This window comes from Diorhabda carinulata, chromosome 8 (genome assembly GCF_026250575.1).
Source record: "Diorhabda carinulata isolate Delta chromosome 8, icDioCari1.1, whole genome shotgun sequence".
Taxonomy (NCBI): domain Eukaryota; kingdom Metazoa; phylum Arthropoda; class Insecta; order Coleoptera; family Chrysomelidae; genus Diorhabda; species Diorhabda carinulata.
The window spans coordinates 12,136,401-12,155,017 of record NC_079467.1 but is presented as its reverse complement, the minus strand read 5'-3'; the positions used below and the strand labels follow the sequence as shown (position 1 = coordinate 12,155,017).

The 18,617-nt window shown below is 31.1% G+C and overlaps 1 protein-coding gene across 1 annotated transcript; it reads right to left on the bottom strand.

Moving 5' to 3' along the window:
- Positions 1-14,803: 14,803 nt before the first annotated feature.
- LOC130897373 (uncharacterized) lies at positions 14,804-17,413 on the bottom strand. Its single transcript, XM_057806204.1, has 6 exons — positions 16,890-17,413; positions 16,330-16,533; positions 15,933-16,241; positions 15,551-15,843; positions 15,298-15,469; positions 14,804-15,195 (listed from the first exon to the last, which is right to left on the bottom strand). Exons 1-6 carry the CDS (start codon positions 17,170-17,172, stop codon positions 15,023-15,025), a joined length of 1,434 nt encoding a protein of 477 aa, XP_057662187.1. The 5' UTR covers positions 17,173-17,413; the 3' UTR covers positions 14,804-15,022.
- Positions 17,414-18,617: the final 1,204 nt, after the last annotated feature.

The following is an 18,617-nucleotide window of genomic DNA, read 5'->3' as shown; positions in this document are numbered from 1 at the left end:
AAATTTCACTTGCAATTGTACGAAATAGAATAGATTGGAATTTTACAATTGAAACTTGAAATTATACTAAATTGAGTTCGAATATTTGGAAATATTAAATGAACTAGCATTATATTGATTTTTTTTAACACACAATGCACTTGGGAAGATTAAAGGTTTGATCCTACCTTGAATACTGGAAGTTACTGCTGCCTAAGGACACAGGAACTTGAATATCTTGAAGGAAGTTGAATTTTCTGTGACAATTGCATATAATCTCGAAGAATAGTATGAAGAAAGGCTCTGTAAATACCTTTTTTGCTATCCGGCTCGAAGGACCACAAAGATGGTTGGAAAATGACCGTGTTCTTCAACCACTTTACCCACACGCCTATTTATATCTAAGCGTGAGGAGCGCTGCACGTACTTGTTAACTGTACAGCACTTAGACTGTAGCAGTTGCTGATTTTTGGTAGCACAAAACGGTATTTTAGTATAAGGCTAAAAGACATACGCCACTATGAATAATCTTTTATTTAGCAACTACTTTAGGTCGTAAAGCTACAGTAGTTGGTGCCTTATTGACTTCTGTCGATATAAATTGAGACACTTTCAGGATAAAAAGTTATAATAAAATATGACTACACTACACAAAATGTTAAACACAAAACTTGTCCTGCGCCCAAATACAGTAAACAACACTTGAAACGTAAATTGAATAAAAGAACTATGTTAATTCATCAAGAGAAATTAATTTGACTTTTCATTTTTAAATGCACTGACAACTCACTGACATTTTTTCGAGGTCAGGTAGTCGTAAATTTATTAATCATTTCTGAAAGATCATCGATTCTAAAATCGAATGATCATTCATTGGTTTGAGAATATAATTCTCGAACACCTATCTTAAAATTAGGGAAGTGTAATAGGAAAACTCGGTACTTACAGGTACTTCTTGAAGTTCTCCCTACGTGATTCTGCTTTCTCTGGTTGGTGTAGGTCGTTGTCGTCTAAGAGTTGAAACGTTCCGTTTTTTCACAAAAGCGGTCTCGATGCCGTGACTTTTCGAAAACACAAAACTACGACTATATCCTACTGTGACTGCGTCAGTTATGATATTTTGTATAAAAAATATCTTTTTAAAAATAAACTTTATTTTTACACCAGTTTACAATTTCAGAGCTACAAACAGAATGAATAAAAAATGAATGATCATGAATTTATAAAGTTCTTTTATCGTTAAAAGCTGACACAGATATTTTTATATAAAGTGAGCAAAATAACTTCACATAACTCTCCTAAAGCTGAGAGTCCAGCAAAAAGAGGGATTAGAGGTAAAAATCCTCCAGATTTGGCTACAGGTATTATTCTTGGTATTGGCACATGTTTTCGCCCTCCAAACTTTTGAACAAGAGATTTTGCTGCTCGCAATGCAAACTTCGCTGTATCTGCTAGTGAAGATCCTTTTTTCATGGATTTCCTCACCTTCATCACAACATCATGATGAAAAGATCGTCGCTTCTTCATACCCATTCCCAATATGCGTTTGACCTTCATGCCGGTGGTAACTAGCCAGGCGGCTGCCTTTTCACCTAGTTTAACGTCTTTCGATTTTGTTCGTTGCCAAGCAGCGTTTTATAATGCAAAATCAGCTTTGTGACGATCTGTGAGTGACTTGTTATTCGCGTATGCTATATTGTGATTTTTGCAAGCTGCGTCCAGAGGGTTGACACCTTTATCTCCTCTTAGTAGTCGTTTTTTTCAGATGCGTTCCAGCTGTGTGTGTGTAAAGTAAAAGATTAAATATTGTCGGAAAAATGTGAAAAAAAAAACTCACGTCCGCAGTATTGATAGCCGGGAAGATGAACCTCAAAAGGCAAATTGTTTATGAACGAATTTAGCACACCTTCACCTTCGTGAATCAACATGAAGACTGACTATCTACTCATGATTGAACCTATAATTATAGCTACATTGATTCAAAAAGTATCATAACATGGAGATTGTTAAGCAAGAGCAGACATTAGCGATCGAAAATTTCGATAACGTCTTGGATGATTTGGAGCGGAGACGAAAACATGGACCTTTATTACCTAATTCGTTTCGAGCTATCATTTGCGGCCCCAGCGGATGCGGGAAAACGAATATTGTGCTATCCTTGTTCAATGTGAACGGAGTGAAATTTAAGAACGTCTACGTTTATTCTAAATCTCTATATCAACCAAAATACCGACTGCTCGAAGAAGTTTTGACCGGCGTAAAAGGTGTTTAAAGAAAACGATGAAATTGTAAGTGCTGCAGAATCCAAACCGAATTCGATTTTCATTTTTGACGACGTATCATGTGACAAACAACAAACCATTCAAGAATATTTTTCTGTGTAGACATAGAGATATCGATGCCTTCTATCTATGTCACACTTATTCGAAAATACCAAAGCAGCTGATACGAGATAACTGCAATATGATTGTCATGTTTAAACAGGACGAAATCAACCTCAAACATGCCTTCAACGAACACGTTTCCCCCGACATGTCATTTGAAGAATTCAAGATGGTAGATATCGCAAAGGATTCGATATGTATATAAAAATATCCTAATCAATCAATCATTCATTTTACATTATGATACCACGAGATGTGGATGCTGTGCGAAAACGAAAAATTGCAGATCTGAAACGAATTATTAGGAAAAAGTATTTATCTTTCAAATTGAACAAAACCGAGCAAGATGAGACACTAAATAGAATTTTCAAACCCATATCTAGTCCACTCGAAAATATCGTAAATACTACCAAAGAAATTGTCAATATTTCTAAGGTAATTGCATCCAAGACAACAACAACACCACCACCACAGCCTGAAGAGAAAAAAGAGCCTTCCCGATGAAGAAATATACAAATATGATCTGAAAAACGAATCAGTATTTACGGACGATGATGATGATGATGAACCTCAAGCGAATGAAGAAACTTTTTCTCCACGAACAGTCAACGAGTACTTTGAGCAATATCCTGAAATGAGCCGTCAATGTGTCATAGATTTCTTTAACCAAGATCCGCAAATCTATGATTTGTATGGTCCAAAGTATAATGTTGACAACGATCAGTGAACTTTGGGAAATAATCGCATCAACTTTGACATAAAAAACGGAGATATATTAGTAAAAGAAGATAATAAAGGATGGGATAGAATACCAGCTACTCCAGGTCTTTACCAATTACTTTTCTACGGATATCCCACATATACCGAAGATGATTAACCTAGATACAAAACATTATTGGAACGAACGGGGGTTCATTTGAAGAGAGATAGAACCCTAAAAGCTTCACAGCGGTGGAAGTATATCAACATTATTAAAAAGTTGTTAATTGCAAGACTTAACACTACCACTAGCATTGTGGGTAAAGGTTTAGCTGATCACATTGTGAACTATAATGATAAAGATATAGAGTACGTTTACTGGGATGATTTGAACGAGATTGTTGAAAGACTTAGAATGTTAATAGCTTCCAAGGATGCAGGTAACATTTCGAATGACAATGAGATTGTTTCCATTATACAGGAACTTCGTGAAGCCGATTATATATATTCCAAAATGAGTCTCGACAAGTTTGGTCGTCTGATAAAAAGAAGACAAATCTGATAATCGAGGCACGATTAAAAAAAATCGATTTAGCTGAATTGTCATTGAACACAAGTATACAGCAAATAAATGATAAAATAAAATCTCTGGTGAATAATGTATCAACTCAAAAGTATGTAGATAACGCAATAGAATCAAATCGTGAATTTATACTGAACAACATAAAAAAATTAAAGATACATTGGATGTAATACATAGGAATTATGATTCAAGATTTGCTACTCTCAATACAAACATTGTACAAATGGCAACAAAAAAATATTTTGATAATGATGCACCAATTCGCACAAACGTATCGTACAAAATGTCTAATCAGCTTCAGAGGCATGAAGAAATTCAACAAGAACTTTTATGTTTTGCATACGGAAGATACGGCGTTTGTATTCCCTTTTGATTGTAAAATTGAAAGCTGCTGATGGGAGTGTTTTATTGAATAATAATATGGAATATCAGTATCATCAGTTAAATGGACTTATCATAAAGAACAACGATAAAGTCGAATTTAAATTGGACAGTAGAGATTATTTCTGCATGGATCTTCTCGTACAATGTAATTTAGATAAATAATCAACCGCAAGCGGTGTAGACGCGAATAGATAAGCGGTGTAATTTAGAAGAATAATCAACTAACCGCAAACAAATAAGCCCAAGAAAATTTATTTTGTTATTCGAAATAGGAATAACAAATGTAGGCAAGTTAATTGTTCACTACAAATCATGTCTGCAGACAGGATTCAACTTGTTAAGGAATTACATAAACCGATTCGACGCAATTATCCCCGTCGACGAACAATAATTAAAGGTCTTGATGACTTATGGCAGATGGATCTAGCTGAAATGAGACCTTATGCAAGACATAATATAGGATTTAAAATGATTTTGGTAGTTATTGATTGTTTTTCGAAATTCATGTGGACTCGTCCACTCAAGACCAAAACAGCCGAAGAAATAACTCGAGCATTTTCAAGTATTGTCACGAGCAGTCGTAGAACGCCAAAAAACCTTCAATCAGATCAAGGAAAGGAATTTTACAATAGTAAATTCAAATCTCTGATGAAAAAACATGATATCAATCATTGTAGTACGTTTAGTACAAAGAAAGCTGCAATTGCAGAAAGAGTTATCAGAACGCTGAAATCGAAACTCTACAAACATTTCAGCTTAATTGGGAAATACAAATGGATCGATATCTTACCTCAAATCACAAAGGACTACAACAACACGAAATATAGTAAAATTGAATATAAACCGTCAGAGGTGAATCAAAGTAACGAAAAATTGATTTTAAATAAGAAATTCAGTTATTTGAAAATCGCCGGACCTAGAAAATTAAATGTAGAAGATATTCTGCGAATAAGTAAAGCGAAACATGCTTTTGAAAAAGGTTACCCCCCCAATTTTACAACTGAATTATTCAAAATTACGAAAGTGAAAATAACGAATCCTGTAACGTATTTAATAGAAAATATGAATGGATCACCTATCAGAGGTTGTTTCTATGAAGAGGAATCACAAAAAACCAAAAATCCTAACATTTATCTCGTTGAAAAAGTATTGAAGAGGAATCGTAATACAATTTACGTCAAATGGTTAGGTTTAGATAAAAAACATAACGGTTGGATATACACTGATGATGTGGTATAGAAAAGGCAACCAATCAGAGAAGTTCGGGAGCTAATATATAAATTGAAAGACATTAGTTTGAAAATCAACAGTCAACAAGTGAGTGTGGTCAACATCAATAAAGATTCTGGGTATTATAGTGAAGATAGTGAAACTAGTGTTACATGTACGGATGAAGAACAACCAAATTACGATCGTGATTTGAATCAAATTCTACTAAATTACGAAAATGCAATAAGACAAGAAAAACATTATTTATTACATATAATTTTCAATGTTGGTCGATTTATAGTTGGGTGTAGCCTTAGCCCTGCCAGAAATTTTGCACCTGTCATCATTTTATCAACATTTATCGGAACTGTGGAACCTATCAAAATGTCCTTCAATACTTTCGAATGGGAACATGTCATAGATGCACTGCGTATGAGTAAGGAGGAGTATTTCAATTCTCCAGGTAACAAAAGTCCTATCGATTCTAATCTCTTGTACTAAGATTTATGTCAAATGACTAAAGTCATTTATGATAATCAGAAATTTCTTGAAATTCGCCGACATGATGTAACTTTTGTTCTCGAGGAAGAAGTTGTGGAAATTTTACGTCTTCAAGAGAATTTGCGATTTTTATTATATATTGTTAATTTATTAAAGTCATTTATACCAAATCCAATGTGTGGCTTTTCCAATTGTATAGATTTAATGTATGTTGTGATATTTGTTCTGACAACAGTTTAATAGGGAGAGCACTTAGAGAGTATCTGTACTATTACAAAATCAATGTAATCAATGATTTAACATTATAAAATTATGAAAATATTCTTTGTTTTATTTAAATATCGAATCCAAGTGTTATTTCAATGAAAACTTCTCTGATGTAGAATCAGTATTAAAGCTAACGTCGAAAGTGAAGGATGCTTCTTCTACTATTTCTATATTTAGTTGCAAGTGAAAAAATTGATTTAAATTATGCCGTAAAATAAATGAAAAGATTTGGATATTTTAACAAGTCGGAACATGATGTCACAGATATGACATCGATTTTAAGAGATTTTCAAAAGTAATTCAATTTACCTGTAGATGGCACTCTAAATGCTGATACTATTCAACTTTTAGAGCGACCTCGATGTAGTGTAGGGGAAAATGATTTTGGTGAACATTCGTACCGTTTTAGAACAAAATGGAAAAAAACTACCCTAAAATGGTATTTTCCTCAAGCCACACCGCCATACGTTGCTGCTGCTGAAAAGGCATTTAATATATGGCAACAAAATTCCAAATTTACAATTAAACGAGTTTTGATTCCTGTGCCTTCGCCTGACATAACTATTACTATTGTGAATGAAAAACATCAATTTCGAGCCAATTCTCAAGGTAATGAATATTGTGCCTTTAATTTTGATGGTCCTAGTAAGGTGTTAGCTCATGCTTATGTCTCTGGAGATTTGCTTCATCTTTCATTAAACCAGGAATTTTTTTATTGACTAATGGAATATCATAAGGATTATTTGGAGCATAATTGGAGGTGTCAAATTTTGAAATATGTTTTTTTGTAATAACTTTATAGATATTTTTATTAGTAATTTCATAAATGAAGCTGTCAGTATCTGTGTACATAAGCTTACAATTCTCAATTCCTACATTTGGTAACATGAAATTGTATTGAAAATCGTACATACAAATTTTTGATATATCTAAAATAACCATACCTATGTATATAGGTTTATTAAATATTACTTCAGTTTTTCTCAATTCAATTGCCATTAGATCTACATCAAAAATGCTTCTACTTTGAAAACGTGGTCTAGAAATCAAATTCTTTGCACCATATCTTCCCTCATATTTATTTACGATCGATACGACTCTGTGAAGTTTCAATTGATTTCATTTAAAATCGTTGGTAGCTGCTGCTCTTAAACTAGTATTTAAATCAATGTAGGGCTCCAGCCATTTTGATTGTTTAAATTGAAGAATTTTATGAATTTTTTTTAAAATCAATCCATGTTCCAAAGCTTGCTTCAAATTTCTATAGTGTAATATATATTCTTTCTTTTCAAACAAAGTTGTCATTAATTTCGGTAATTTTGATACGGGTGGTATACGATGTTCAGGACAAAATGGAATATCTCTATGCAAATCATGTAATCTTTTGGGATACTCCAAGTCCACTTGCAAAATAAATCCTTCCTCTGCATCGTCTGCTATTTCCATTACATTAAAGTTATCAAAATTTTCAAGCCATTTGAAATGTCCGTACGGTAGGGCTTCAGTCATAGCCCAACCATAAAGGTTATTACATTCTATATACAGGAAACTTTTGGAAGGTTTTGAAGGATTGTAATTAGGCAAATATTCATTATTTTCTTCGGAATAACGATTACATCACACCGAAACTCTTCCTCGTATTGCTTTCTCTATAAAAAGAATCATATCTACATCCTTTAAAATTGGAATGTTGCATTTTCTGTATTTCAACATACAATCCCAACTATAACTGGGCATAGTGTAGTACCAATGTGGATCTAAGCCGTAAATTTCAAAAGCTGTCTGTCTGAAATTTTCCATCACTGTAGCAAGAAGTACAATGTCAGTTTTCATATACAGATTACAGTGCATGTACATACTTTTCCTTGCTGATTCCTTCATCATTTAATCTATTGTAAAAACATTCGAACGAGGGTAAATTTGTTCCATTTAGTTTGTCTACACTGTCAATATAATCGTATGGATATACTCCTTTCTAGTTAGCAATTCAAAGTGTTCCTTGAATAACGAAATTCCTTTTGCAAAATTGAGAAATCGTCTTTAAGCAATAAGGAAAGTAACTCATCAATGCTAGCACTCATAAATCTGAAAGAATCTATGAATCTAAATTTAATTTTGGTATCGCTTTCAAACAATATAAACAGTTTTTTGAAATTTAGATTACTAGCTCTATGACTAAATCCTCTGAATTCTCCACTGAAATGATCATGATCTGAAACAATGGAATCTGCAGAGGAAAATGGTTTCTCACATATGTGACAATGAGTTGCTTCCTCTTTATCATTGTTCGTTGTTACGGATTTAATATCTCTAATTTTTGATTCGATAAATTTCGCAATTATGGTCAATTCATTTGCAAACCATGTCATATAATCCATTTCACGATAACTTTTATAATAAGAAAGATTATCATGCTATATGTTTTTGATACTTTAAAGTTTTTTTTGTTACATGATTACACTTCTCTAGCATTGACTCGAAATCACCATAAATTACAAATGGACATTTTTGTTTATATACATAATTTTTAAAATGAACAAAATCGTATTCTGGAAATGACATTTTATACTCATTAATTTCAGCACACAAAAGTGAATGTTTCCTCAATTTTTCTTCGTTTAAAAAATAATTGAGACATCTGTCACAGATTAATTGTTTCCTTTTTGTTTTAGAATTTTGACTGGAAATAAGTCTAGATAAATGTTTTATCCAGACATAGTGATATTTAATTTCGTCATCATCATCATTATCATCATCTTCTTCTACTTCATTATCATGAGTTTTTCGATAATATTTATTTTATACATTAAGCAAATTAACATGACGTTCTTCTTTATTATTAGTTAATCTTACTGGACAAACAATAAAAGATGTGCTACTTTTTCCTTTTAATTCTAAAGCATATAAGTTAATTGAAATATTATTCATTTTCTCAAATTTTCTAATATCATTAATTTTCATAGGAACATCTAAATTTTCTACATTTAAAACAGTGCTGTAGTACGGATATGAATATGTGAATTGTTTATTATTTTTTGTTGGACATAAAGAGCTGACTAAGCTCCAAAAGAAACATGCTTGATCATTATTTTTAACATTGATACAAGCATGCTTCTTTTCGATTTGTTCAGGTAATTTAATATAAGATGTACCATTACCCATTTCAAATTTATTAATAGCAACTTCTAATAAAATAATTTCAGATAAAGCCCATCCACTATCCTTTTCCTGAAATTCTGACAATTTATTCAAAATATAATCCACTACATGTTCTTTAAACCAATAAAACAAATCTGTGCTCGAATCAATGATAAAGTTTGGAGTATTGAAATATTTTCTATCACCAATTTCTTCATCATTTGTCATTTTTATAAAATCTGCACAAAAAGTAGTATTCACTTTAAGCATCAACATTGAAAGTAAACATTTTTTTATTTTGTTTTTGAATAAACCAAATGAATCAAATTTATTTTTAAAAAATTTATTTTACATAAAATTACAATATTTTATGAAGTTGAATGAATACAATTAATCTCAAGAACGAACTAACTATAAACATTGTTAAGTTGTTTACAAAAGTCTTATTTATAATAAAATAAATGTTGATACATGTTTACGATATTTGATACAATTGCGTTTTTATAAAATGTCCTTCAAGAATTTTCCTACATCCCTACTCCTCCATCCCTAAGAATGAAAAATGACGGAGGTATTTTTCATCTCTTGTTTTCTTCTTTCTTCTAATTCGACGTCTTCTTTCTTCGTTTCTTCAATTTTCTGTTTTCTCACAAATTTATTTTTATATTTACGAATTAACCAAAATATTATTAAAATTATACAAATTATTATTACTATAGTAAATAATCCAATTGGTACATGGCTTGGCGGATTGTAAATTTCATGAATTGGTTTTATGTTTCTAGCAATTATATTAATTTCATATAATTTATCAAAATCTATATTGGTTAAATTAGGACATTTATAAATTTTATTGTTTAAAAATTTGAAGTTTAATTTTGGTAATATTATCGATTTTCCTTTTTTAATTTGTATATTGGTTGAGAAAATTTCACTTTCTATTTGGATACTACAGTTTTTTGGAATCTTTACAATTGATGGATCACTGATTTTAAAATAACGGTCTGAAACACATTTAGATATCACTTCAGTTTCTGATCTTGGAATCACTAAAAGATCATTATTTGTTACTTGTTCTAATATGGTTTCTTGAAGATTAATTTCACTAATAACACAATTTTCACCTGAATGTCCGTTTAACAGTTCAATAGTACAATTATCTTGTAACTTGAAAGTCTGTTTACAATAATATTTTCCTTCTAATTCTGGGCATTCTTCTTTAATAAAATTAGCTTCTTTTTGACTTCTGGCCAAGTAAGGTTGAGGAGGGATAAATATCGTATGATTTTGGATCACAGGATATAAATGAAAAAATTCATAGGTTTTGGGTTTTAGGTTAGGAACATGGGTAGCAAATATTATTTTCGATTTGGAAAAAGTTACTTGCGAACCATGAAAGAGATAATACGTCAAAATATTATTAAATTTTGGGATTTGTTCTTTATTATAAATAGTACTTAAATATTTTATCATTTCCAAAATTTCTTGACTTGATATGACAGAACTGTGAATTGTATTTAATTTAGAAAACGTTATTGCATTTTCAATATTATCAATCAGTGTAATTAAACTTTGACAATCCAGATTAATTTGTGAAATTTTACTCTGAAATGTTATAAAATTATTCAAAGTTATTATTTTATTTTCAATTGAAATGTGAAATTTCTCTAAATTATCTGAAAGTTTTTGTTGATTAATCCATAGAGTCGTAATCGATCTATTATAATGATCAATTAATTTTTTATGTAATGATATTTGTAAATTTACTTCATGAATTATTTGTTTTTGATTTTGTTGTAAAACATTTATAGCATTATTATATCTTTCTTCATCATCTGAATCTGAAGTTCCAAAAAGCCATTTATCTAATTTGTCTACTGCATTTATTAATCCTCTTTTTAATCTTGAATGCGGATAAATGTTTTCTGATTTTTTGTCTAAAGTATTAATTAAAATTTCTGTTCTACTTAATGATTGTTTAACTAGATTATGAAACGAAATAGGATTTGTAGCGTTCGCTTGAGATAAATTATTTTTTAAGCTATAATAGTATTGTTTCAAATTATTAATCTGTTTATGAATAAATTCTAAATCTATATAATATATAAAAGTATGTGTCACACTAAGGACACAAGTGGGGAACACAGAAGAATTTGAAATAAATCAGGGTGTAAGACAGGGGGATGCTTTATCAACGACGCTGTTCAATTTGGCACTGGAATATGTGATGCGTAAAATAGACAAGAGAACAATAAAAACTAGAAGTGGACAAATAGTAGCATATGCAGACGACATAGCACTTATCACAAGAAGTCGAAACACAATAGAAGAAATGCTAAAGGAAATAGTACTAGAAGGAAGTAAAATGGGTCTCAAAATAAATGAAAAGAAAACAAAAATAATGAGGCTAGATAAACGTATTATAGGAGGTAAACAGAAAATAAAAATTGGAAATTTTGATTTTGAGGAAGTAGATACATTCAAGTACTTAGGAACAACCTTAAGTAGTGACGGAAATAAAGAGGCAGAAGTCAAAGAAAAAATAACAGCAGCTAACAGGGCATATTACGCTAACAAAAAACTACTGCAAAACAAAATACTAGGAAAAAGTACAAAAATGAGAATATATAAAACAGTTATTAGACCGGTCATGATGTATGCTGCAGAAACTATGACTATGACAAAAAAGCAAGAAGAAGTCTTAAGAATTGTTGAGAGAAAAATATTAAGAACAATATTAGGACCAGTAAAACTAACAGAAAATGAGTACCGAAGAAGAATGAACCATGAAATAGCACAAGAAATTAAAGAGGACATAGTAAGAAAAATTAAACAACAAAGAGCAAGATGGCTGGGACATGTATGGAGAGCAGGAGAGGAAACAGTAGTGTACTCAATATTAGATTGGACCCCTGGAAGTGCTAGAAGAAGAGGACGACCAAGGTCTACATGGTGGCAAGAGGTAAAAGACGACCTTAAGAGAATTGGGATGTGGAACTGGCAAGAAAAAACGAAAGATAGACGAGCCTGGCAGGATATGTGCCACAAGATATAAACAGAAGAGAATGGGGACTGATCTACCCCGAAACAAAGAAAAAAAAAGATCTAGAAAGCTCGTAAGAGCGGCGTTACCCCATCTGGGGTGCTTAGCCACCATATAATATAATAATATACGAGTATTATCAAAACATTTTTCTCTTTTTGTTCTTATACTATTTTCTTCGCCACTTGTTATTAAAATTTGATGTTTGTAGGTGTTCAATGATCTATTTGAAATTGGTATTTCTAATATTGGATTTTCTAAGGAAGAATGTATCGTTTCTAGATCTGAGTCTCTGTTTAATGGTGGACGTACTTGAATGTCTGATATAATGTTTATTTTGTCATTTGTTATATTTTCATTCTAAATAGTTTCTTCGACATCATCTAAATATGATAAATCAGGTAATAGGTCATCATTTATCGGTTCCAAATCATTTGGTAAATTATCAATTTCTCTTTGAATTATCGAATCTAGGTCATCAATATTAACATTTAGTGATTCTGTTTCTAATGCATTCACATTACAATCTGGTTTTATTCTTGATAATGGATCTGCTACTAAATTAGATTTTCCTCTTAAGTATTTAATTTCGTAATCGTATTCTTCCAGTTTTAATCTCCACCGAACCAATCCTGAATTTGGTTCCTTAAGCGACATTAACCATTGTAAAGGTTTATGATCAGTATTTATGGTGAATTTTCTTTCAAATAAATATGGTCGATAATATTTACATGCCCATACAATTGCTAATAGTTCTTTTTCTATTGTTGAATAATTTGTTTCCGCATCATTTAATGTTCTTGAGGCATAAGAAATTGAGTGTCCTTCTTGGGACAATACTACTCCTATTGCGTATTTCGATGCATCAGTCGTCAAGTAAAATTGTTTATTAAAATCTGGGTAAGCTAATATAGTGTAATGTTGGGCCATAACGAGGGTTAGAAATTAAACAGCGATTGAACTTCACCATTTTTCTATTGTCTTAATAGTTTGGAATTACCTTTTTATAATTAATGATGACACATAATATTGGTTCATAATTACGATATAGTTTACCTACGTAGACAGTAAATTGCAATATCACCAAAACACAGGTGACCTGGTTATAAATAATTAACAGTTAGTGTACAGGGTGTATACATAGATAGAGATATAAAAGAATAAAGTAATTGACTTAAAGGGCACCACATCTCCCCCTTTCGGAAGAATGGACTTCATTTCGGCCGGTAAATGAAGAACATTCAGTCTCACGGAAAAAAGAAATATGAGAAATGTGTTGCTGATCACATCAGAAATACAATTCATATTCCACATCTAAAACAACAAAACAAAATGAAAAGCTCGTTTTTTTTTGAAATATTTACTTATGATATAAGGATCCCTTTTTCTAAAACTAAATATTAAATCCCAAAAATACGTTTCCTATTCCTACTTAATAAATAGTACTTAATCTTAAATTACTTGCGATAGTTAGGGCATCTTTATTGGGTACTGGTGTTATGACAACATATTTTGTCAATTCGCATTGAGCTGTAACCGCGTAACAATTTCCGTCCGATGTCTTAGGAAATGGTCCTATGGTGTCTATATACGTAATATCAAATGGCCGTTGGGGCGTCGGTGTGAGTACCATCGGTTCCCTATGGCCAATTATACTTTTATTCATGTGACACTTTTGGCATGATTTGACATAGTTGGCTACGTCCTTAGACATATTTTTCCAACGAAACTTAGCTTTAATTTTCTTAAGAGTCGCTTCTGCCCCGCAATGACCACCAAGGAGTGGATGATCATGGTACTCTGCGACAATTTTTTCTTTTTCGGCTTTATTTGTGATAATTGTAGGTTCATCATATAGTACTATATTTAAATTTTTCAACATAGTTTCGCTCTTTTCTTTAAAATCATTAATTGTGCACATAGTAAATATAGGATCCTTAATTTTTAATTTTAATGTCTTAATGTTATTTTTGCTAGCTAAAATTTCAAGCCGAGACAACAATTTCCCTAAAGAAAAGTTGTCGTTAGCAAAATGTATTGTTTCCATAGCGCTGATTTTGTCCTTTTGACCCAGAATTACTCTAAGATCTGGCTTAATAGTAAATTTTAAATAAGGGATATTAATCATTATAAAATTGTCGGTGGTTTGACACACTTTTGGTCTATTATTTTGTGGGCTAGTTTTTTCGGCAATGGTCGAGTTTGTATCTGGAGTACGCTTTGTCATTGAACGAGTTATAGCGAAAATTTTTGTAGATGTGGCAGAGATGTTTTTAATAGAACACTAGCGTTATATTGAACATCTATTCCTACGAATTTAGTTAGTACTTGGCGAGTGTTAGAAAAAGTGCCTGCTTCCATTATTAATTTGACTTTTTCGGACCTAGTATTAGATTTAATACCCGACTAGAATTTTGGGAGGGGTTCAGCTAGGGCCCTCACGAGGCTAGCCACACTGCCTCGTGGGGACCTCATGATGCTGCCTCATAGGGCGCACAAAGGGTATATAACGCCTTGCCTCATTCGTGCATCATTATGTATACCGCATGTGGACCTCATAAGGAAAATTAACTGTTACCCTATTTGAAAATTTTCAGGGAAATTAACCGAATTTCATTGGCAACATTAAAAATAATGTATTTTAAAATATATATAGATATATCAATTACAAACAATACATTCATAGTCATTACAATCTTAAAATACAATAAGTAATAAAGAACTATTTTTTAAATCAAACTTTCAGAATACAATATAATGCACGGGATAAACTACATAATGTATATTTTACTTTATATAAAAAAGTTACGCAATTAAGAATACTAATCTGAAATACTAGTCTAAATGCTCATTGTCTATTTCACTATTAGCTTCAGCAGGTTTCTTGGAACGAGCAGTTCGTCCACCGTCCCAGTCTTTACAATTATGTAGAGCTGAAGCCATAGCATCAAGAATATTTTGGTCTGGGACATCTTCGCCTGGTTTCGAAAAAACTTTTCTGAGCGTCGCTAAAAAGAAAACATTAATTTAGGACAATTATAAATATTAAATACAATATTTATTAATTATTTGTATTCATTTTGTGAAACTTGAACATTAATTTCACTAACCTTTTATAACTTTAAAAAGACATGTATCCTTGAATACATGTGATTTTTTTTTTGAAGTCTTAACTGGAGCGAACATGAGACCTACATCGCGAGATATACAATATCTTAATAATTCGCCAAAATTCCTAGTTATGGGTAAGCGTCTATTGACTTTTTGAAGTAATTTCCGAACCTAAACGTATAATTCAATATTCGGTAAGTATTCAAATCGTTAATATTATAATAAAAACTTTTTTTAAACATGAATACTTACGAATTTTTTTTGAAAATTCTTATCTTTTTCAAGTTTTTCATCGAACTGATCAAAATCTATTTTTGTTTTACATGGAAGTTTTATTTCAGCATTTTCATCATCACTATCGACTTCAATATCTGTGTTATTGATATTATTCTTTGTTAATTGATGCTGAATCTCAATAATTTTTCCACTTAACTGTCCAATTTGTAAAGATAATGAATTATATTGACTATTGAGTTTAGTGAATTTCTCCGATATTTCATTTGAAAAAGTCTTAAAGCGGGCATCAATCATACGATATAACTTTTCTGTAACATAAGAAAAGAATATACTTCGTTTCCCAAATGTTGATAATTATAATTAATAATGCGGTTTCTATTCATCTTTCAATACCTACCAAATTGGTCACCTTCGATTTTTTCAATTGAATGTTGGTTTGTTGACGAGCATAATAATACTGGTTGACAATTCTTATCTAGCTTTTCCATTACATTAGGTGTTTGTGGATTATTTTCATCAATTTTTAAATTCGAATCAGATGTACTGGACGAAGATATGCGAGATCTTTTGATATTTTTTCTGGTAATGATTTTCTTTTTTTTTGATCTAGATGCATCGTAACAATGTTCTTCGTCTGAGTCTGTGGAAGAATAATATCTATCTTGTTTATCTTCTTCTGTTGGTAACTTTTGCGATGATGGCTGAGCTAAAAATTTAAAATATATCATCACCTTTTCGTACTTACAAATATATGTTTTCCAAGTAACAAAATCTATATTTTCATCATAAATTACCTCTATTCACACGTGTTTTTTCACCTAAATCGATGTTGATTTCATTTAACATCTTCAAAGATTCATCTCTGAATGTTTTTCTATTTTTAAAAAAATGCACATCATTAGCAGCCTTTACTTTAGCTGTCTCTTCATTTTGTGTAGAATAAGCAAATGGCTTATATTCCAATTGGATAGCCAATTCATTAGCTTCTTCAAACGTTCCTGAATATTAGAATAATGTACTTAATAAAAAAAATCAATAAAAAATGATAACTGAAAAAAATAGAATTTTAGAACAAAGGAGTTTTTTTGTAATTGTTGCGAAAAAGTTTTTTTTCATTTAAATAATAATTACAGTATTGAAAACTATTTTTTATCACTAAAAATAATATAGTAATCATAATATCATGTTAGACATTGACATTAAAAGTTTTTTTAAGCTAGAAATATTTTTTTAATTGAGGTTGTTAGAAAAATGAATCCAACACAAGAAACATACCTTTGTTCTATTTATCTTATTTTCTCAGAGTATATAAATTCGAGATGAAATTAATCAATCGAATAATTTCACAACTTACGAGCTCTTCCTCGGATGTCTACTGAATAAACTGGCCAATCATTTATCGGTTGTTCACAATTCTGTACCATTTTTGATAACGTATCCGATCGCTTTACATCGTATGGTGGAGGCATAAATTTGCACTTGATTGTGTCTGTTTTTTCATCATAAAAAATCCAAGACGATGGCACTATGTCAATATCTTTTTTTTTTTTCTTACCAACAAAAACAACTAGTCTATACTTATAATCTGCAACCACTTCTGATACATCATCATTTGATGTACTATTATCAGTACTCATGGTGATTATTTTTCGAGAATATATCAACTATTTTAATTATATCACTATTTATTAACCTACAATAATTATATGGTTAAGAGTATACACGAACGACTGAACACGATTCAGAAATTAAACTGATTCTTACTGTTGACGCGTAGAAAAGATTTCTATACTGATTACCATCCACTTGAAAATATAAACATAAACAATACTCTTCGTAGAATAGATGTTTGTATAAGATTATGAGACTTAAAGTTTAAAGCCGTCAATACAAACGGCAGATTGTACCATATAAAACATTCTTATTTTTCACTTTTACATATGAAGTAGTGGTATCACATATATTTTTTCTTTATGTTCATCACTTAAATTTAGACAAACCATTTTTTTATCCACATCTATAATTTTACACGTCACAATATTCTCATTATTTGCAGAGACATTAAACATTTGTAGAAATTTAGCATTACATGGATATGTAAAAAGAGGTTTTCTTTTTCTTAGGATTTTACCACACATTTCAATAGTACTTATATCACCACGTGGAGGAATGTATATATCATTTATTTGTAAAATTTTTTGATTTGTCAGTAATATGGTGTTATTTGGCTCTTTTGTAGTTAGTAACACTCCTTTAAATTCAAGCTGTTTTATGGTAGTTCGACCTGATGAATCTGGTTTCAGTTGTCTTTTTATAACAACATTCGGAGGTATACCTGTTGGTTCATTCCAAACGTAAAAAATTTCATTGAATCTCCGACACAACTGTGAAAGAGGATTATTGCCATTTCTAATAAGTTTTTTCATTTTACCTAGAGCATTTTCAAATGGATACGAAGATATTTCATATAGAGGACAATTAAAATATGCTACATCATCGGCTAAATGATAAAGATTATGAACATTTCCTATAACAAATTCAGGTTTATATATAGCTGGTGCTATAGTGACAAATAATGTTAGAAAATGTTTTGCGGATGGCCATTGCACCATAGCTAACTGTTTAGAAAATAGAATTCTGCATGCTACATGTAATAACATGAAATGTTTAAATACTTCATCTTTTAAAACTTTTTTAAAAATGACTGGCCCTGCATATAGCAATAAAAATTGAAATTCGGTGGCTTTGAATTTATGAAATTCTGTTAAAGATCTCGTAGCCCTCTGGAATTCATTAGGCACTTTTATTTTCGATAACATATCAGTCAATAGTGACTTAAACCTGCTACTAAGTTTAAGTTCTCTGACGTCACCGTCTATCCAACATCCCAACAATTTTTTCATTATTCCAAGGAAAAGCAGATGCATGGAATCTAATGGAAATTGCTTGACTAAATCAATTTCCGGGTATATACGAAGTAGAGGTGATACACCTTGATGATGACCTGGAGTAGATTGATTCCTGAAAGACTCATTTGTTCTTAATTCCCCACATATTGGATAAATTCTTCTATTCATGTATT